At 38.6% G+C, this 22,419-nt stretch overlaps 1 protein-coding gene across 1 annotated transcript in view; it reads right to left on the reverse strand.

Moving 5' to 3' along the window:
- The window catches only part of LOC308563590 (vomeronasal type-2 receptor 116-like), a gene marked incomplete at both ends in the record, with an annotated part of 39,526 nt that overhangs the window by 4,256 nt on the left and 12,851 nt on the right, over window positions 1-22,419 (reverse strand). Inside the window, 3 exons of the mRNA XM_081150796.1 lie at window positions 7,470-7,697; window positions 8,542-9,348; window positions 10,775-11,066. Of these exons, the coding sequence (XP_081006922.1) occupies window positions 7,470-7,697; window positions 8,542-9,348; window positions 10,775-11,066 (1,327 nt within the window). The remainder of the gene's footprint in view (window positions 1-7,469; window positions 7,698-8,541; window positions 9,349-10,774; window positions 11,067-22,419) is intronic.

Raw genomic sequence — 22,419 nt, forward strand, 5'->3', positions numbered from 1 at the left:
CAGTACTGTGCTATCTTGGGGAAGGCAGGATACAGCCAAACCAAATCAGCTTAGCTTACTCTTCTAATGTGATTTTTCTCAGATTTTGGTGTCCAAAAGGGTGCTCCAGCCTTACTCCTGGGCTCTAAGGTTTCCACAAAGGCATCTTGTCTGTGGATATTTGCTAGTCCATCTTTTTCTGAAGTCAGAAGTCACCTTGCTCATCTCAAGACATTTTGTTTTAAAAACTAACCTAGACTTCAACTGGCAATAAGTAGATTATGTATGCAGAATATGAAACACTGAGAAGTGATAGATAAATACAAAAAGAGCTTAAAAGATCATAGCTTCTCTCCAATAATATAAGAGGAGCCCCAGGACTAAAATATTAAGAAACAGAATCTAAGCACAGGAAAGCTGATCCATAAGCTATCCATAAACAACATTTGTCAGTTAAGGTAATCAGGAGACTTCAGGTTTTAATGAACAAAACTGATGGGACAGAAAACAAGGGTTTGCACTTGATTAAAATGGAGGTAAAACTCATAATTTATAGATCTAAAACTATAAGACACTACTCTTCTGGGAAAATAATATTTTAGGAATGAAATTATCCTGCCAATAAAGGGAGATGGCAAGTTATTTTTACAGCCTAATGTTGAAATCTGGGTAGCAAAAGAAAAAATGTCTCTTCTGAGAAATTTTATTCACAAAGTTGCTTTTTAACTGGTGGTAAATTCAATTTTAAATCCATTTGCATAGGCAAGAAACACCTTAAATGCATAAATTGAATGTTTTTTATTATTAGCATCCCAGTTGCCTGGTTGAAACATAGGCAAATCCATGGAAGGCATTAGCCATAAAAATATGATGTAATCACCAATGAAGTAACACTGAACTGAGGTCAAACATATATATCCCACACAATCAAATAGCAGACTATAATCAAGAAACAGAAGAAATAAACAACAAAATAAGACCAATAGGCAGTTTAGGCCTTGTAATGTTCAGATATGGAATATAAATATGTAAGATAAAAATCTTTAAAGAAAACAAAACAAGACATCAAAATTATGAGCAGAAATTATTTATATGGAACATAAAAGACCCTGAATAGCTTCAGAAATCTTGAGAAGAAAGATCAAATGGGATCACAATACTGGATGTCAAGCTATACTACAAAGCCACTATAATCAAAACAGCCTGATGCTGGCATAAGAACAAGCATATAAATAATGGAACAGAATAGAGAACCCAGATATCAAGCCAAGCCATTGTGCTCAATTAATATTTGACAAAGGAGGCAAGAGCATACAATGGAGTAGAGATAATCTCTTCTATAAATGGTGCTGGGAACATTGAACAGGTATGTGCAAAAAATGAAAAAGACCACCAACTTACACCATACACAAGAATAAATTCAAAATGTATAAAAGACTTAAATGAAAGTTGTGAAACCATAAAAATCCTGGAAGAAAACGCAGGCAGTGAAATCTTAAACATCTCATATAGCACTGTTTTCACTGATACATCTCTTTAGGTAAGAGAAACAAAGAGAAAATAAACAAATGGGACTACATCAAGCTTAAAAACTTCTGCACAGCTAAAGAAACCAGCATCAAACTGGAAAGGGAACCCATTGTATGGGAAAACATATTTGCCAATGATATATCTGATAAGGGGTTAATTTCCAAAATATATAAAGTACTCATACAACTCAATAAAAGGAAGATAAACAATCCAATTAAAAAATGGGCAGAGGAATTAAATAAACACTTCTCCAAAGAGGACATAGAAATGGCTAAGAGACATATGAAGAAATGTTAAGTGTCACTAATCATCAGAGAGATGCAAGTTAAAACTACAATGAGGTATCACCTCACACCTGCCAGAATGGCTCCATCAACAAATCAACAAACAACAAGTGCTGGCAAAAGTGTGGAGAAAGGGGAACCCTAATACACTGCTGGTGGGAATGCAGACTGGTGTAGCCACTATGGAAAACAGTGTGCATTTCCTCAAAAAATTAAAAATAGAACTGCCATTTGACCCAGTGATCTTAAGTATAGGAATATATCCTTAGAATACCCAACCACCAATCAAAAAGAATATACTCATCCCTATGTTCATAGCAATATTATTTACAATAGCTAAGATCTAGAAACAGCCCAAGTGCTCATCAGTAGATGAGTGGATAAAAAGCTGTGGGACATATATACCATGGAATACTATGCAGCTGTAAAGAAGAAGGATCCCTTACTCTTTGGGACAGTATGGGTGGACCTGGAGAGTATTATGCTAACTGAAATAAGCTAGGCAGAGAAAGACGAATATCACCTGATATCACTTAAATGTGGAATATAATGAACAAAATAAACTGACAAACAAAATAGATCCAGAGACATGCAAGCATGAAACAGACTGATAGAACTAGAGGGAAGTTGTGAAGGAAGGCAGGAAGAGATTAATTAAAATTCTTACAAGTTTTTATGCATAACCCATGGACACAGACAATAGACAGGTGAAGGCATAGGGTGGGGTGGGAGATGGGTGGAAAGGGGTAAGGGGGGATAATCAAGGACATCTGTAATACTCTCAATAATAAAATAAATAAATAAATAAATAAATAAATAATAAATAGTGACATGATTTTTTTGGGGGGTATAATTTAGATAGATTATATAGAAATACAGAGAAATGGTAAATGTATGATAAACGTTAATGGCATATCAGGTCAAAATGGCTGCATAGCGGTAGCAATACTTTCACACCACATCACATCAACATTACAACTAAACCACAGGATAACCATTATTCAGAACTACTTGAAACCTAGCTGAACAGAAGTCCTACAGCTAAAAAATATAAAGAAGAAGCAACACTGAGAGTAATAAAAGGGGCAGAGGCACTGACCTGGTCAGTCCCACACCCACGTGTGGCAGAAAAAAATCGAGAAGGGTATCTGGGATGCAGAGGTGCCCCCTGAAAAGCCAAGGGTCCCAGGCTCACACCAATTCCCCAGCCCAGGTTTCTGGTGCAAGGAAGAGAAGGCCCCATAACTTCTGGGTGTAAAAACCAGCTGGGGTTGGGGCCAAGTGAGCTGAAGGACTGCTGAAGTCGCAGGCATTTCAATAAATGGCCTGTACACAGACTTACTCAGACTCACACACTCTGAGCTTCAGTGCTGGGGCAGCAGCTCAAAAGGAAGCAGGGATGTATGTGGAAGAATTGCATTTTCTGGCACCTGAGCAAGAGCTGGAGGGCAGCTTTCTCCCAGAGTGCTGGCAGGCAAGCACCATATCTGAGATTCCATCAACTTGGCTCACACTGTGTGCCCCACCCTGGTGAGTACCTGAGACCCTGATTCACCCAACTAGTGGGCACACCCTAGTTGTTTCCAGTGGCCTTTCCATACTAAAGGTCTGTCTTGGCTTATGCTTCACGCTTTCCTTAAATCTCTCAAACAAGCATCATCTGGCCTTGGTGTACCTCATACATCTCAATAAGTGGTCCCAGGCCTGGCATTAGAGACAACAAGCCTCAGTTTACAGCTTGGCCTCTCCTGAGCCCCTCCAAGCCCAAGCACAGGTAATAGCCATATACAAGACGCTTTGTAGCTCATTCTGGGTGGCCCCAGGCACAACACAGGTAGCAGCTGACCTTGGCCTGCACCCCCCAGGAGGCCCCAGAGCCAGTGTACCCAGTGGACAGCTTCAGACCACAATGAAGCACAACCCTACCATCTTCACAAGTGATACACTAAAGGGGGGGACTCAAATGACAGGCACCAGAGCACTGCTAAAGTAAGTCCTGCTTTGAGGTGTGGGCCCCTGCACAACTGATCCTCCATGGTGGTCTCAGCCAGTCTTGCAACCAATTGGACTGGAGGTAAATCCCACCCATTGACATGCCAATAGCAGTCAAGTCTCAACTAAAACAGGAGGGTGTACACAGCTTATATGGTGGTTGGGGTAAACACATGGAATGCCCAGGTTGGGTGAATGGGAAGCTCTGCTACTGTATTCTACAGGACATCTACTACATAAGGTCATTCTACCAAGCCTTGGAGATGTAGCATAGTATTACCTAATACATAGAAACAAACACAAGGAGGCTGCCAAATGAGGAGGCAAAGAAATATATCCCAAGTGAAAGAACAGAACAAACTTTAGAAAAAGGCTAAATAAAACACCCAATCAGAACACTAAAAAGAAAGAAGTATACAAAAACGAAGATAATATAAGGAGCCTCTGGGACAACTTCAAGTGTACCAACATTAGCATCTTAGGGGTGCCAGAAGGAAAAGCGAGAGAACATGGAAACAAAAAAAACCTATGTGAAAAAATAATAATAGAAAACTTCTCTAACCTGGTGAAGGAAATAGACATATAAGTTCAGGAAGCACAGAGAGTACCAAGCAAGATGAACCCAAAGAGAATTGCACTAAAACACATCATAATTAAAATGACAAAGGTTAAGGACAAAGAGAGACTCTTAGAAGCAGCAAGAAAAAAGCAGTTAGTTACCTACAAGGGGGCTCCCATAAGGCTGTCAGCTGCTTTCTCAACAGAAACTTTGCAGGCCAGAAGGGAGTGGCAAGGAATATTCAAAGTGGTGAAAAACAAAGGCTTAACACCAAGATTACACAACAAAGCTATCATTTAGAATCGAAAGACAGCTAAAGAGCTTCCCAGACAAGAAAAAGCTGAAGGAGTTCATCGCCACCAAACTAGTATTATAAGAAATATTAAAGGGTCTTCTTTAAGAAGAAAAAGAAGAAAAAAGATAAAAATGATGAATAATAAAATGGCAATAAACACATATCTATCAACAATTGAATCTAAAAAGCAAAATAAGTGGACAAACAGAACAAAAACAGACTCATAGATACAAAGAACATTTTGAAGGTTGCCCGATAGGAAGAAGGTTGGGGGGATGGGTGAAAGAGGTGAAGGGATTAAGTACAAACTGGTAGTTACAGAATAGTCATGGGAATGTGAAGCTCAGCATAGGAGATATAGTCAGTAATATTCTAATAACTATAAGGTGTCAGATGGGTATGAGATTTATCTGGATGATCACTTAGTAAGTTATATAATGTGTAATCCCTGGGTGGCACACCTGAAACTAATATAATATTGAATATCAACTGTAATAAAAAAAATTAATGTCAAAACAAAAATATATTAGTAATTTAAGCAACATAATAAATGAGATTGATGTTCTGATTCCCCAATTTAGGGCTTACTTTTTCCTCTGAAGAACACATGGATTATTTATGGAAACTGACCATTTACTGGCCAAAAAGCAAGACTCTTTTATTTACGATGTAATTAAATTAGTCACCAATAACAAAAATCAAAATCCATAAATTTAAAAACATGTCTAAATAATTCATGTGTTAAAAAATAAAAATTTAAAACAAAATATTTAAACCTATATAAAAACTGGGAACACATATAAATAAATCTGAGAAGAAATGCAAAATTTAAAAGTAAACAATTTAAAATAAAGTTAGTTGTTAACAATCGAACCCCCAAATACCCAGGAGAACCATGTGGATTATGCCCTAATAATAAAAATGTTTAAGAAATAGCTTTAGGGATATGTCCCACTAAATTTAAGAAGCTAGTAGATCTTTGATAAGAAAACAAATAATAGAAAAGAAAAATTTGAATTCATTTCCACGTAAGTATATGGATGTAAATACCCTAAATAAATGTTGACTGTATATTAGAAAGTTTTAAAAATACATCATGGTATGGAGGGAAGAATAAACAGATGGAACATAGGGTATTTTTAGGGCAGTGAAACTATTCTGTATGATACTGTAATGGTGAATACATACCATTATAAATTTGTCAACATTCATAAAACTGTACAACATAAAGAAGGAGCCCTATGTAAATTATGAGCTTCAGTTAATAATATATATATATATATATATATATATATATATATATATATATATATATATATGTTAATGAAATGATAGGATAGGGGAGAAGAGAGGAGGTATACTTGAGCTCTGTCCTTTCTGCTCAATATATTTTAAACTAAAACTGTTCTAAAAATAAATTCTATTAATAAAAAACACATCTTATCAATTTTAGTTCATTCCAGGAAAGCACAGAGAGGTATATATGTATGTATATATTTAATAAGCCATATTAACAAGTCTTTGAAGAAAATCACATAAAGTGTTTTCATAGATACAAAACTTGTAGTTTTAAGAGAATTTCTAAGTAACCTAAGATGGAATAGAATTCCCAGCAATATACAGAACATGCAATATAAGAATTATTACATTTAAACAGGGGATGATTACAGAAAGATGACATTATCAGCACTTATATTCAACATTAAGTAGAATTTCTAGTTAACTCATAAATATTAAAGAAACATAAGGCCTTTAAATAAAAATTAAAACTTTTATAATCAGAGATAGCATTGACTATAAAAAAGCAAACCGATCTTAATGATTAGAATGAAATGATAAGCATGAAAATAAGCCGGAAACAGCCCAAGTGCCCATCAGTAGACGGGTGGATAAAAAATCTGTGGGACATTTACACCATGAAATACTACACAGCTGTAAAGAAGAAGGATCTCGTACCCTTTGGGACAGTATGGATGGACCTGGAGAAAATTATGCTAAGTGAAATAAGCCAGGCAGAGAAATACAAACATCACATGATCTCGCTTATATGTGGAATCTAAAGAACTTAATAAACTAATGAACAGAATAGATTCAATGACATGGAAGCATAGATGAGACTGACGAATGTCAGAAGGATGGAGGCGGGCGGGTGGGTGGAGGGGCAGAGAATAACCAAGAATTTATATGCAGATATACACAACCCAAGGACACGGACAATGGTGGGGAGAGGGACTGGGGAGGGGATGGGACGGGGTGGAATGGGTCATTGGGGAGAAAAAGGGACAGCTGTAATATTTTAAACAAAAATAAAATTTTAAAAAAAGAATAGACCTGAGATGAAATATAAAAAGAAAATAAGCTAACAAAGACTCTGAGAACCTTCAAGTTATTAGGATAATGACCAGGGATCATGACAGGAGAGAAGTTTGGTTCAAATTGTGACTCTATCACTTTCTGTGTAATCATGAGTAAGTTACTTAACCTTTCTGTGCAACACATCTCTCATCTAAAAAACACAAAATTATAGGGCTTCATTCATATAATTGTTTTGAATAGCATAATTAATATGCATAAATCCATTAAAACACTGCATGGTACTTTGTAAATGCTATATAATGGTTTGTTATTATTGTTATTACTATATAGTTTAATATGTGTTCTTTCTCTGTATAATAAACAATCAATAAGAAATAGTAAATAAGAAGAGACATGAGATGTGTGATATGCATAAAACTGTAGAGAATCCAGTGGGATGAAATTATTTTCATGAAACAAGTCTAGTCTGGTATCCATATTCAGTAAAAATGCCATCTTTAAAACTATGACTAACCTCTTCAAATCCGATGGCCCAGTCTATTATTTCCTCGTGTATAGTTAACTCTTGACCATGTGGAGCCTGGGGGACGAATTTTCCTACCTTCACCAGATGTTGGAGACCAGAAGGCAAATTACAATAGTTCAGAATGTCATATTGAGCAACAGAGTTTCTATTTTCATCCAGGGTCACTTGGTCTCCAATACTGTTGGTAAATTGAATGACTCTCAGTGGTTGGTGGAGCTAAAAGAAATGCATCAGAGAGTAACAACAAGAAGAAAGAATAAAAAACAGCTACAGAAAAAATCATTTGGTAACCAAAAAATTTAAAAAATTATTTTTAAACCTTGGGGTTTATCTTATCACCTATAACAACAAATGCAAAATAGGCACACTTATTCCCCTCCTGATCAAATTAAAGGTTAATATTAACAAAAAGCATGTACACCTGCATTTGCTCTTATAATGAAATGTTAACAGAAATTTCATTACTATCTGATTGTTGAGGACAAAATGTTCAAATTTCATGTTACTCTTTGGTGTAGATAAAAACAAATGTGGTTTCAAATTCTTGGTGACACACTTAGAGGCAGTGGGTCTTAAGACACTTACTTCACTTTTCTGAATGAGATTTTCTCATATGTGAAATAGGAATAGAAATTCATATCTTGTAAGGTTATTTTGAATTAAAAGAGAAAATGCAGTCAACATATAGAAGGCCGAAAAAAAAGTAAAAACTGAAAAGTAATTTCTTTTCCATGGTCATTTTAGAGAATTGATATATAGATCTACAGGAATAAGACTGAAAATTAGAGGGCTGGGAATGAAAGCACATATTTCACCTTCAAAAAGCAATATAACAAGATGTCCTCTATCCTTAGACACCTTCTATTTAATGACGGTTTCTACGTATACTCACCACAACTGAAATCTCTCAGGAAAGTACACATATTTATATAATTCAGGATATAAAATCAATGTGGTTTTCTGAGTTATTATTAAAGTTTTAACAAAGTCACATCTATGACTGTGTGTTTCAAGAATCTAAAGGCTTCAAGGTCTACAGGGCACTAGTGAACATAATTACCTGCCACTGATAAAATACCAGTGGGTTTGCATTTTCCTCAGATTCCACTTGTGTTTTTAAAAGAAGCACTTCGTGGAGGGCACGGGCCACAGAATACACAGAATCATAGGTAGTCTTAATAAAATCAGATGTACTCATGTCAAAATAATGCAAAGGCAAAGAAGCCACTGAAGCATTTAGTGGACAGTCTTCTAGTGTTTCACAGTCAGGACCAGACAAAGAGCAATCAAAGGAAAAGCGCCACATTTTTTTAAGAAAAATGTCTTCTGGATATTTAGAAGGGTTAACTTTCTCAAGAAACTGTCTGAAGCCAGGAATCTTTCTGCTCTGCTTCGATAAAATGAGAGTCCCATGGAAATGATTAAGCAGGAAAATTTCCCCATTTGTGGTGAAATCCCACTGGTAGGTGGTGATCCACACTTTCCAAGTATCCAAACTGTTCATTATCAGAATGGTCAGGGCTATTAGTGCGTCAGTATCACCATAGACAACAGTCACATTTATTGATGGGTTATCAATATTGGGCATGGCCACCCAATTTGAAAAGGGAATAAATCTTTCAGCAGTAGACACCTTCTCTGTAAATGCTGCACAGATACCTTCTCTGGCCATGTCTTCTTTCAGCTCCCAGAGGAATTGCTCACCTTTCATGTCATCTGAGACAATCAGTCCTACCCAAGTCCAGCTGAAATGCAGCAATAATTTCACCATACCAAGAGCCAAAGATGAGTCCTTGGGGGACATCTGATACAGAGATGGAAGTAGTTCTTTGTCACTCAGTAAAGGATCAAACAGACCATAACTAATCTGAGAGGGAAAGAAAAAAACATCATCCATTTATCTTTGGAAGTGATTTAACGGAGAAGAGTACAATAAAACAATGAATTGGGCATGCCAATTTCCACTCCTAAAAAAAAAAAAAAAAAAAAAAAAAAAAGCAAAGCTTTTAAGTAAATTACTAGAGGGTGAGAGAGATGTGTAAGGAGAAGATTCTCAATTTTTCTTGATGAAGGTTTTACTCAAGTCATTAATGAGGAAAGTTTATGAAGAGAAAGTTCTTGCTTTGAAGAGCAGTTATAGAACAAAGATTCATATACTCAGTGGGAGAAAGATAAGATAAAATAAAATGTCTATGCAAAATACAAAACTAGTTAATATTATATAGACTAATACAATTATAAACTTTGAGTTTTCCTCTCTACCAAACTTCCCTGAAAAAATAAAATAAAATCCCAGCTTACAAGATCTTTGTATAAACTATTATCTAATTCTACAAGGCTAGTAAAAACCCAGTTCTTTCTTTTTTCCCCCCTAAAGTTTAAAGAAAGTTTATGGTGAAGAGATTTTGGGGTAAGAGAGGGTTGTGGGAAATAAGGGGTATTATTATTTTGATTTGGAAAGTCCTTTTTTTCCTCTTTAGCTCTAATCAGCCTTAGGTTACAATGACTAAAATATACAAATGCACTTATCTTTTTGTCAAAAATGCCCAGTTAAAAAACCCAAATTTATGAGTTGTGAAGCAAAGCATTGTAAGATACTTTACATATTTTATGTACATTACAAATTCATTACAGAATTAGTGAGTCAGCAAGTATGAAGTCCTCTCTCAATGGTTGACACAATTGAAATGAATAATTTAAGTATGGAAATAGTTATTAGACTTCTGGGTTAAGAAGGCTGATAAGCAGTGAGGCACCTGATTTATCACTGTCTTTCTGTAAAAGTCCAGTTCTGATTATCAGTCAAGGGCACAACTTTTGAAAGAGTTAAATGATGTGCTGGAAGCCGTCAAAGATATAGTACTTAGATAGTAACAGCATGATATTAAACAATAAAGCAATTATTATTTTGCCTTATTTAAGTTGAATAGAATGCTTTTTTTTTGGAAATGGTGAGGAGAATTTTCTTATTAAATACTTTATAATTTATCATCTTAATTTTGGGTGAAATCAATCTCAAAAGTAAATATTCTGACAGAGACTTCCCTGAGCTGGCATGGCTAAGTCATCTGGCAATGCTTCGTTGGCCTACTCTTCCCATTCTGCCTCTTCCTTACTCCAAATGAACCCTAACGGCACAAAGGTTTTCTCTGTGTGCGTGAGGTTGATTGGTCTCATTTGGGGTTATCAAAAACAGTTCTGAGCTGCATTCTGTTGACATGCCTTATAATAATAGCCATAAAAAACTCTACATGCAATGTCTCTGACACCCCACCCTCCCCATCCTATCTCACCTGTGGGAATTTGTAGAGTTCCAGTAATGTCCCCAGCTGAAGAACAAATGCTGATGTAATTCCTTCAACAACTGCCACAGATTTGCTCTGACTCTCACAGTTATAATTAGGAATTTCCTCTCTCCCTCCTGACAGCCAAAGCACTGGGCCTGCCAAGGTCCTCTGATGACTGTGGTAGGAGTTGTAGATGTGATATCCCAGAGACACGTTGGGTAAGAGAAGTGGGTTCCTGTTGATCTCCTCGATGGCAAAAATGAAAGCCAAAACATGAATGTAGTGCTTGTACAGAAACCTGCATGGGGAGGAGACCATTAGAAATGCAGATCAAAGCATGTGCCTCTGGGGAAGCTCCTAAGGCAGAAAAATGGGCATTTAGAGGATAGACCCTCGCGCCTCCCATCCAGTGTCCGGTGGTTCCATCTCCTGTCTGACCTGAGTGTGTGGAAATGAGGGATGGGGGCTCAGCAGGCTCTGAATTAGCTGAGTATCAGGCTGATGAATCAGCATCCAAGGAGGATACAATTTTAAAAGCTGAAAATTAAGCATGGGTTGAGTTGAACATAGAATCATTTGGTGGTAAGACTTTAAAGGTATTTGTTCATTTTGTTTATGAAGAAATAACTTTCAAAGGGTAGCTGAGACAGAAACTGAAGTAGGAAGTGAGCGCGAGGTAAGAGAGGATGTTGCGGTAAAAGGTCAGAGTCCATATATGAGATCCTGCAGAGCAAGGGATCAGGCAGGGCAAGCAAGGAGGGAGAACATATTTTGGGGAAAATGACTTCAGAAAACGGGATGTCTAAACATCATTTGGTTTAACCTCATAGGTCAGGAAGATAAACCCAGACTTTAGAGTTCTTAGGAAAGTGGTGGGAGGAGGCCTGCATTGTAAGTGATTCTGAGAAAAGTATGAGGGGTGGACAATGACTTTATCTTTGTCTGCAGGTGTCTATCAAATAACAAAAATTCTTAAAGTATAATCACCTTAAAAATATTTTCTATTATACAAGCACCTAAATCAGGGATGCTGAAGATCTAAGTTTAATTTTTATTTTTGAATCCTTTTCTGACTTATAGGGAGCCACATTTCATGTTTAAATGTCTCCCTCCCCCAAATTGCAATATATGCATAATTCCAATAAATATTACATAGGATAATAAATGTATTAAATCATTTTATTTCTAATTTTTAGTTAAGCAACATGAATTAGTCAGAAAAAGATAAGAACCATATGATTTCATTCATATGTGGGATATAAAACTGAAACTCAGGCCCTAGCCAGTTTGGCTCAGTGGCTAGAGCATTGGCTTGCAGACTAAAGGGTCCCGGGTTCGATTTCCGCCGAAGGGTGCATACCTCGGTTGCAGGCTGGATCCCTGGCCTTGGTTGGGAGAGAACCAATGGTGTGTCTCTCTCACATCAGTGTTTTTCTCTCTCTCTCCCTTCCACTCTCTCTGAAAAGCAATGGAAAAAATATCGTCAGGTGAGGAATAAAGAAAACAAACAAAAACCAAAAAACCCCCCTGAAACTCAGACACAGAAAGACAACAGTATGGTAGTTACCAGAAGGAATGGGGTGGTAGAGGGTAAAGAAGGTCAAATATACGGTGATGGAAGGTGATTTGACTTTGGGTGGTGGGTACACAATGCATTATACAAATCGTGTATCATAGTAATGTACACTTTAAAAATATATATATATCTTTATTGATTTCAGAGAGAGGAAAGGAGAGGGAGAGAGAGAGACAGAAACATCAATGATGAGAGAGTCATTGATCGAACCCACAACCCGGGCATGTGCCCTGACCGGGAATCGAACCCTGATCACCTGGATCCCAGGTCAATGCTCAACTGCAGAGCCACGCCCGGCCGGGCAGTAATGTACACTCCTATATGACCCTAATAACCAATATCACTTCAATAGATTTAATAAAAAAATAAAATAAAAGCTGCCTGCTTCGCTCACTTTTTAAAGCCTCATTCTACGTTTTTTTTAGTGCTTCCAGGTTGTAATAAATTATCACTAATTATTACTTTCATGATTCATTGGTTTTACTTTGGCCATTTATGAACTTTTCACATGAGGTTCAAAGCAAAAACAAAATTAACTCAAAATGCATGCATACACCTATGCACATACAAATACTCACATGTACATATGCAAACTCACACAAATCAAGATGGATACATATACAGAAATAATTGTTACTCAGACCTATGAAATCATCTCCTTGATCATTCCTAAACCCTAGGAGCTTAAAATCTTACCTATGTAAATATTTCTTTTTTGTTGATTTAGATTTTCTAAAAAGAGAATGATAATTTAAATGAATAACTGTAATTTGTAGACATTAAGACTAATTAATGTGTGACTAATTAAATATTCTGCAAAATAGCTGCTTAGCATCCTTATTGCTTATGGTAATTTTATTTCCAAGCTTTTAGAAACTGTTAAGGTTTTTCCATTGTTTCTCCAAAGTTCTTTATAAACCAGGATCTTTAAAGGTTTTTGAGACATTCTAGGCATTCAGTTTTGTTTTTTGTGTGTGCATTTTAGCAATTATGGTTATTAAATGCCTTAAACTCTTGTGGTAAAAATATAGGATGGTTTAGGATCTGAAAATTTAAGGCATTATATTTGAAGACACACTCTATACCAATTTGTGCTCATATTTGTGCTGGTCAGAAAAAAAAATTTCATACCAAAAAAAAAAAAGAGTTGGGAGGAATATAAATTTATAGCCTTAAATAGATAGAAAAACTCTGCTGTAAGTTGATATTTAATAAAATTTACATAGATGTTTTTACCTTCTCTATGCCATATTTTATATGTGTTAAAAATTAAGGGATTTTAAATGAAAAAAGATGTTGAAATCTAAGCAATATTTAGATGCAATCTCGTAAATGAACATTAATTACTGAGATGCAAAAATGTTCAGGGAGTCAAATGGCTCTCTATATATTTACAATTTTCCTTTGAATAATATAGCATTATTTACAATAAACCTTCAGGAATCATACACTAAGTAATCCCAGTTAATCTAAACTAAATTGTGACCAGATTGATGACAGTACCGGACAGCTTTCTAGATAATGGCAGCCATACATTGAAAAGAGGAACTACCCACTTCAGCTGGAAAGAGTAAATGAGATCTTTATAATGAAGATCCAAGGAATTCCAGTGATGTTTGTGAGAATATTTGGGTCATTTATTCATCTATTCAATGAATATTCATCAAGTGTCTTTTATGTGCCCAAGCACAGAATATTCTAGACACAAATTTTATAGGAAAGAGCAATACACACTGAAATACCTGGTATCATGTTATTTGTATTGGGGAAACAAATTTTAAAAAGATAAGACATAGGTGGAGGATTCTGGGAAGATGGTGGAGCAGGAAAGATCAGCAATCTGTCTCAACTCAAACAATTGCACTGTCAGGATCTGTCTCGTGTAACTGGAGACAACATTACAACTTCAAGAAGGCTTAGAAAGCAAATTTCAGTAAATTTTGGTGAATTTTGTATCCTAGCACAGTATCAGCTCCTCATATTCGACCCCCAGCCCTATGGCAGGCAGCAGTGCACATGTTCCAGGAAGATCTTGCATGAATTTTGCATGAGCCAAGGTAGGCAAAAAGGACCCCGGCCTCCAAATATGAGGGATCTGCCCTGATTGCTGGTTGCTGCTTCTGATCTCAGAGGTACAGAGAAAGGTAAGTGGAGTCATTATTTTGGCACCTCCTTTCTTTGTTACAAGCCCTTCTTCTTTAAATGAAGTGTCTTTTAGGAGGTTTAAAAGACTGATACTTTACTTCTCACCACTTTTTTTCTCATTTTCCCTTTTGGGAGCCAGATATTAAACACTAGGACATTCAAAAGAAAATGCGTATACAGGAGAAATTAAAAAGTAACAGTTGACATCCAGGGAAAAACACAAGCTCAGAAAATACTTAAGAAGATCATAAGTTTAAACCTCAGAGTGATTCTTGGCATAGAGAGAGCCTATAAATAAATAAATTAATTAAATACATATGGCAAACCTGAAATAGGAGAAGCATATTTTTTCTAGGGTTTCAAATGCTCATTTTTCAAAGAAAAAAATCATGAGGCAGCTGGAAACAGAAATATTGCCCATTCACCATAAAAAATTAACAAACTTATAATTTCCCAGAAAAGTAGATGATAGATATACTAGAAAAAGACTTAAAAATATTTCTCTTAAGATGCTCAAAGAGAAGAGACAGTGAATGGTAAACACAGTACTCACCTCCTCCCACAACTACATCAAAATTACAACTAAACTATGGAATAACCTTCATTCAGAACCACCCGTAATCTGGCTGAATGGATGTCTTACAATGAAGTAATTAAAGAAGAAGCTGCATTGAGATTTGCAGAAGTGGAGACTCAGGAGTGACTGGTCCCTCACTCAAGTGTGGTGGATAAGAACTGGGAGGGATGTCTCAGTTGCAAATGTCCACCCTGTGGAGTGAGGGGACTCAGCCCTACACAAAGCCCCCAGACCAGAGTTCCAGTGCCAGGAAGAAAATTCCCTATAAGTTCTCACTGTAAATACCAGCAGTGATTGAGGCTGAGGTAGATAAAAGATTGTTGAAATCCCAGGCAGTTCTTAAAGGGCCCACACACACTTATTGGGACTCACTTTCTCTGAGTTTCAGTGCTGGGACAGCAGCTTGAAAGACACCAGAGAGGCATACAGGGAAAAACGGAATTGTCTGGCATCAGGGCAAAATGTAGGGGGCAGCTTTCTCCCAGACAGAAGTGTTGGCAGAGGCCATTGTTCCTCTGATGAGCCCTCCCTTCACAGAGCTGGCAGGTGGGTACCATATCTGAGACTCCATTACCCTGGTTTACACTATGTGCCCCCTGCTCCCCCACCCAATGATTCCCTGAGGCCCCAAACCTGCAACTTTCAGGCCCACATAAGCTGTTTCCAGTGGTTTTCCATATGAATGGCATGTCATGGCTCACGCATCATATTTTCCTAAAATCTCTCACACAAGCAGCATTTGCCCTTAGTGTGTCCCGTAAATTTTGCTAAGTGGCCTGAGGCTTGACTTAGCAGCACCTGAGCTTGGTTTGCAGGTTAGACTTGCCTAGGTACCTTCAAGCCCAGCACAAGAGCAGCCATCTGCAGATTGTTTTGTAGCTCATGCCAGGTGACCCTGGACAGAACACAGGTGGTGGCTGACCTTAGCCTGTACCTCCCAGGAGACCCCAGAGCTGGTGCAACCAGTGGACAGCTTCAGATCATGTCAAAACATCACCACCCAATCATTTCCACAAGCAAAATACTTAAGGGGTGGAATCAGTGGGCACCAGACCCCCCACCAATAGAAGTCCTGATCTGTGGAGTGGGAACCTATATAGCTGATCCTTCACAGTTTTCAGAGGTTGGTGTTTGGTAGTTGCAGCCATTTCTTGCAGCTGATCAGCCAGAGAATTAATCCCTCCCATTGATGTGCCAACTGCAATCAAGGCTCAACTACAAGAAGAGGGTGTACACAGCCCACACGGGGGTATACTTTGAGTGCCCAGCTTCTGTGATCGAGGAGTTGTGCCAGTGGATTTTAAAGAATACCACTAAATTATGCCACTCTGCCAAGCCTGGGAGCTGTAGCAGCTCTACCTAATACACAGAAATACAGGTAGAGGGGAAGATGGCAGCCCTGTGAGAAGCAGCAGAGCTCCCCCACTCCCAGCCACAGACTCGATTTTCTCCTAAAATCCTACGTAGCCAGCTTGGAAAAACCAGAGAAACATACCTGAGTGGATGGAGTGCGAGTGAGGAGCACTGAAGAGATATCACAGAGTCCGGTAACGGCGGGGTGTAGAAAGGGGGATCCCCCCTGAAGCCTGTGCTGGGCTCTGAGCCCAGAAGCTTGGAGGCTGCAAAACTCCCTCCCCTCAGGGTGTGAACCCGCATCCAAAACCGGGGATCCCACACCTGGAGTGACTAGAGGGGAAGGAGTGCCCCACGGACAGCGCAGAGGGACTCAGGGGAGTGGTGAGTCCCGGAGGAGGGAACGGTGCCTTCCTAGGAAACAAAGCCTCTAGTGGCGGCTGCAACCAGCGTCTAGTGCTCAGGGTGCTGACCATAAGAAAGGCTGTCCCAAAGTGTGTGGCACCCAAGTGGTAAAGGACCAGAGGACTGTGCTGAGCAGCTGCACACAGGGGCCCTCTGCCTCCCTGTGGGGCATCATGTTGAGCCCCAGAAATCACTGAATTTGTGGGGCACAGGGGAGGGGAGGAGCCCTCCCGCCCTGAGCTCCTGGTGCTGAGAGGCTGGGATCTGTGACCAGCCCTGAGGGGCCCCGTGGTGGCACGTGGAGCGGCCCCAGCTTTGCTGAGACCAGCAGTATGGGGAGCTGTGTGGAGCGCTGTGTGGAGCTGACTTTGGGTCCCCTCCCACTGGGGGCCTTGGGGCCTTGGTGCACAGGTGGCAGAACCTTGCAGGGCGGACTCTCGGCCTATGTGTTGCTTTGTGCGTTTGCGAGTTTGATTGTGGAACTGGTTCCCACCTTCCCGGGATGCACTGCTCGGACAGACCAGCGGAGGCTGCCATTGGGGTCTGCCCAGTGGACGGTCTGAGGGGCGGGCCTGGTGAGACCAGCCAACCAGAGCTGAGCAGGGAGGGGCAGAGCCTGCTGGCCTCTCCTGCAGCTGGGAGCACCGCCCCCAACAGGAAAGGGGCGGGTCCCGCTCACTGAAACACCAGACACCCCCGAAGGGCACAGTCCCGAGGGGGAAGGGAGAGCAGCTCACAGGAGGACATCACAAGAACAAGGCTCTCAGGGACTGTTGTTTGGGAGCTGGAGGAAAAGCTGAAAACCCCTGCTGGGGGCTGGGCAGGCAAAGGGCCCACCAGAATGTGTTTCTAATCGAACCCACTGAGCCCAGGCTGCTGAAACGGCCCAGACAGAAAAGGCAACAGGCTGAAATCAATCTGAAGCTGCAGCAGGACAGAGCCTGGGGAACTAGAATCAGAGGACAGGGTGGGGGCTGAGGAGCTGGCGGTGGAGCAGAGACTAACTCCCACAGAGTGAACGCCTGACAGCGACACCTCTAAGGGGAGTGACACCCTGGGCTACACTAGCCACCCTGCACCCTAAAGACTCTACAGAAGACTCTGGAGTAAGACCAGGCAACTACAAGGTTGCAAAATAGCTGACAAGAGGAGGTGGTCCACAGAGAGCCTCAGATCAACCATCTACCTAAGGACACCAGAGCCAAACGGAGATGGTTCCTAACATTGGGTGATACACAAGTACCTCCCAGGAGAACTGAAACCAGCCCACAAAACAGCCTCAGACAACATAAGCTGCCCAGAAAAAAACCACCTGATTGACTGTCTTTTTCTCTTCTGTTTTTGCTTTTGTTTGTGTGTTTGTTTGTTTTTTTTTCTCTTTTTTCCTTAGGAAGAAGAGAAAGGGGGGCAAATTTATTTGTTTTTTCTTTTCTAAATTTTATAATAATTTTTAAATTTTTTTAAAAAACATTTTTAACTAATTTTTTTTCTCCTTTTTATAAAAGAATTTTGTCTTGCTTAGCTTGTTTTTAGTTTAGTTTCATTTATTTGCTTTGTTTGGTTTTATCCTTGCTTCTACTATCAAGACTTTCTTGATATCCCTGCTTAACGACCGGGACTTTATTATTATAACCAAGTTTACTGCTTTCCTCTATAGTTTCCACCAAATCTCTTACCGGATTCCCTCCCTGCCTGGGCTATATCTCTTTCTCTCCTCTCAATCTATTGGCATAACTTTTTCTTCTTTTCTTTCGTTCTTTGTTATCCTATCCTCTGTCTTCCTGTCTTTTTGTTCAATTGTTAGTTTCTCTTATTCTCTTTATTGTATTTTTATTTTCTCATTTTCAACTATTATCCTATTCCTATTCTCTCCCTTAATTTTTTGCTTGTCCTTCTTTCAGAATCTTTTCTCTGCTTCTGTTATCTCCCAGTAGCTTCTCTATTTTTTACATTTTAGTTTATGATTATTTTCTAAATTTTCACCTCTATTAACAACAATATACATCTCTCTCTCTAAGTGTTACTTTTCTTTCTCTCTTTCTTTTTTTAAGCTTTTTTTTGGTGTGTGTGTGTGTGTTCTCCTTTCACTCTCCAAGTTTTATTTTCACGTGGGTTGTTTTCATTGTGACTGTCAAGATATTTTGTAAGATACCTCTTATTTCCTGGAAGTTTAGTTGTGTATTGTCCTGCCTTGCCAGCACCCGTACAACAGCTTACAAGATGAGGTTGGGGTTGAGACACAGTTAGGCAACCTGAGAGGAGGGTCCTCCGAAGGACTAATCAGTGACAATCTAGACCCAACCACAACAGGAGAACATGAAGAAACCACAAAAGGGACAACCACAAGAGGGACACGCCTAGAGCAAAGAGCTCAGAAGTATAAGGAAAACACACCTCTGGGCTCCACTGGACCCACAAGACAAAATCCCATCCCACAAGACTGGGGGACAGCAAATATATCTAATATATAGATACAAACACTAAGACCTACCAAAATGGGGAGACAAAGAAACAACTCCCAAATTAAAGAAAAAGAAACATTGCCAGAAGAAGTCTTTGATGAGATGGAGTTAAGCAAGTTATCTGAAACACGGTTCAGAGTATTGATGATGAAGATGTTCAAGGAACTTAAAGAGGAAAAACAAGGCAATAGAGTATAAGATCGAGGACTTTAGGGAAAACACGAAAAAAGAGATACATAACATAAACAAAAATCAGACAGAAATAAAGAATGCTGTATCTGATATCAAGACTACACTGGAAGGAATTAAAAGTAGGCTCAGTGAAGCAGAGGATAGAATAAGTGACTTAGAAGACAAGGTAGAAAAAAATCACACAATCAGAGCAACAAAAAGGAAAAACACTTAAAAAGCATGAGGACAGTCTAAGGGAGCTTTGGGACAACATGAAGAGAAATGACATTTGCATTATAGGAGTGCCAGAGGGGGAGGAAAGAGAGCAAGGGAGAGAGAACTTGGTGGAGGAAATAATGATAGAAAACTTCCCTAGGCTGGCGAGGGAGAAAGCCACACAAGTTCAAAAAGCACAGAGGATTCCAAACAAGAGGGACCCAAAGAGACCCACTCCAAGACGCATCATAATTAAAATGGCAAATGTCAAGGACAAAGAGAAAATATTAAGGGCTGCAAGAGAGAGACCAGCAGTGACCTACAAGGAAACCCTCATAAGGCTGACAGCTGATTTCTCAACAGAAACTCTTATGCCAGAAGGGAGTGGCATGAAGTTCTCAGAGTAATGAAAAGCAAGAACATGCAACCAAGATTGCTTTATCCAGAAAGGCTATCATTTAAAATTGAAGGTGAAATAGCTTCCCAGACAAAAAAAAAAAAAAAAAAAAAAAAGATTAAAGGAGTTCAGTACCACTAAACCAGCATTGCAAGAAATGCTAAAAGGACTGCTTTAAGAAAAAGAAGGAATACTGAGAGGAAGGTACATCAGCATAAGTGGAAAAATGTCATTAAATAAGTTTATATCAATAGTAACCTTAAATGTAAACGGAATAAATGATCCAATCAAAAGGCATAGGGTAGCTGAACGGATAAGAAAACAGGACCCAAATACATGCCGTCTACAAGAGACCCACCTGAGAGCAAAAGACTCACACAGGCTAAAAGTGAGGGATAAAGTAAAATATTCCATGCAAATGGAAAGGAAAAGAAAGTTGGAGTAGCAATTCTTATTTCTGACAAAATAGACTTCAAAATAAAGACCATAACAAGAGACAAAGATGGCCACTACATAATACTAAAGGGATCAATCCAAGAGGAGGGAATAACCCTTATAAACATTTATGCACCTGATATAGTAGCATCTAAATATATAAAAAATTTCTTGGGGGACTTTAAGGGGGAGATTGACAGCAGCACAATCATAGTGGGCGACTTTAACACCCCACTGTCAGCATTGGACAGATCATCAAGACAAAAAATCAACAGGGAAACACAGACCTTAAATGACTCACTAGACCTAATGGATTTAATTGACATATACAAAACATTTCATCCCAAAGCAGCAGAATACACATTCTTCTCAAGTGCACATGGAACATTTTCAAAAATAGACCACATGGTAGGGCACAAGGCAAGTCTCTACAAATTCAAGAAGATTGAAATTATATCAAGCATATTCTCGGATCACAATGCTATGAAACTAGAAATCAACCACTATAAAAAAACTCAAAAATATTCAAACACATGGAGGCTAAATAGCATGTTATTAAACAATGAATGGGTTACCAATAAGATGAAGAAAGAAATCAAACACCTCTTGGAATGTAACAAAAATGAACAGACAACAACCCCAAATCTATGGCATATGGCGAAAGTAGTCCTGAGAGGAAAATTCATAGCATTACAGGCCTATCTCAAGAAACAAGAAAAAGATCTAATAAACCATCTAACACAACAACTAAAAGAACTAGAATGAGAACAGCAAAAAAAGCCCCAAGGAAGTAGAAAGAAGGAAATAATAAAAATCAGAGTAGAAATTAATGACATAGAGACTAAAAAACAATGCAGAAAATCAATGAAACCAAGAGCTGGTTCTCTGCAAAGATAAATAAGATTGATGCACCTTTAGCCAGACTCACTAAGAAAAAGAGAGGACCCAAATAAAATCAGAAATGAAAGAGGCGATATAACAACGGACCCAACAGAAGTAGAAAGGATTGTAAGAAAATACTATGAGCAACTATATGCCAACAAATTGGACAATGTGGGGGAAATGGACAAATTCATAGAAGCATACAACCTTTCAAAGCTGAATCAAGAAGAAGCAGAAAACCTGAATAGGCTGATAACAACTAATTAAATTGAAGCAGTAATCAAAAAACTCCCAGCAAACAAAAGTCCTGGGCCAGATGGATTTACAGGCGAGTTTTACCAAACATTCAAAGAAGAATTAACACCTATTCTATTCAAACTATTCCAGAAAAATCAAGAGGAGGGAAAACTCCCAAACTCTTTTAATGAGGCCAGCATCATCCTAATCCCAAAATCAGATAAGGACACTACAAAGAAAGACAATTACAGGCCAATATCCCTGATGAACATAGATGGTAAAATCCTCACTAAAATACTAGCAAACCGGATCCAGCAATACATTAAAAAGATCATACATCATGACCAAGTGGGATTTATTCCAGGGATGCAAGACTGGTACAGCATCCACAAATCAATAAATGTGATACATCACATAAACAAAATGAAGGACAAAAATCAGATGATCATATCAATAGATGCAGAAAAGGCATTTGACAAAATCCAGCACCCATTTCTGACAAAAACTCTCAGCAAAGTGGCAATAGAGGGATCATACCTCAACATAATAAAGACCATATGTAACAAACCTACAGCCAACATCATACTCAATGGGCAAAAATTAAAACCATTTCTATTAAAAACATGAACAAGACATGGATGTCCACTTTCACTACTCTTATTCAAAATAGTACTGGAAGTCCTCACCATAGTCATCAGACAGGAAGAAAACAAAAGGTATCCAAATGGGAAAGGAGGAAGTAAAACTGTCATTATTTGCAGATGACATGATATTGTACATAGAAAACCCTAAAGA

This window comes from Miniopterus schreibersii (assembly GCF_964146895.1).
Source record: "Miniopterus schreibersii genome assembly, chromosome: 11".
Lineage (NCBI taxonomy): Eukaryota > Metazoa > Chordata > Mammalia > Chiroptera > Miniopteridae > Miniopterus > Miniopterus schreibersii.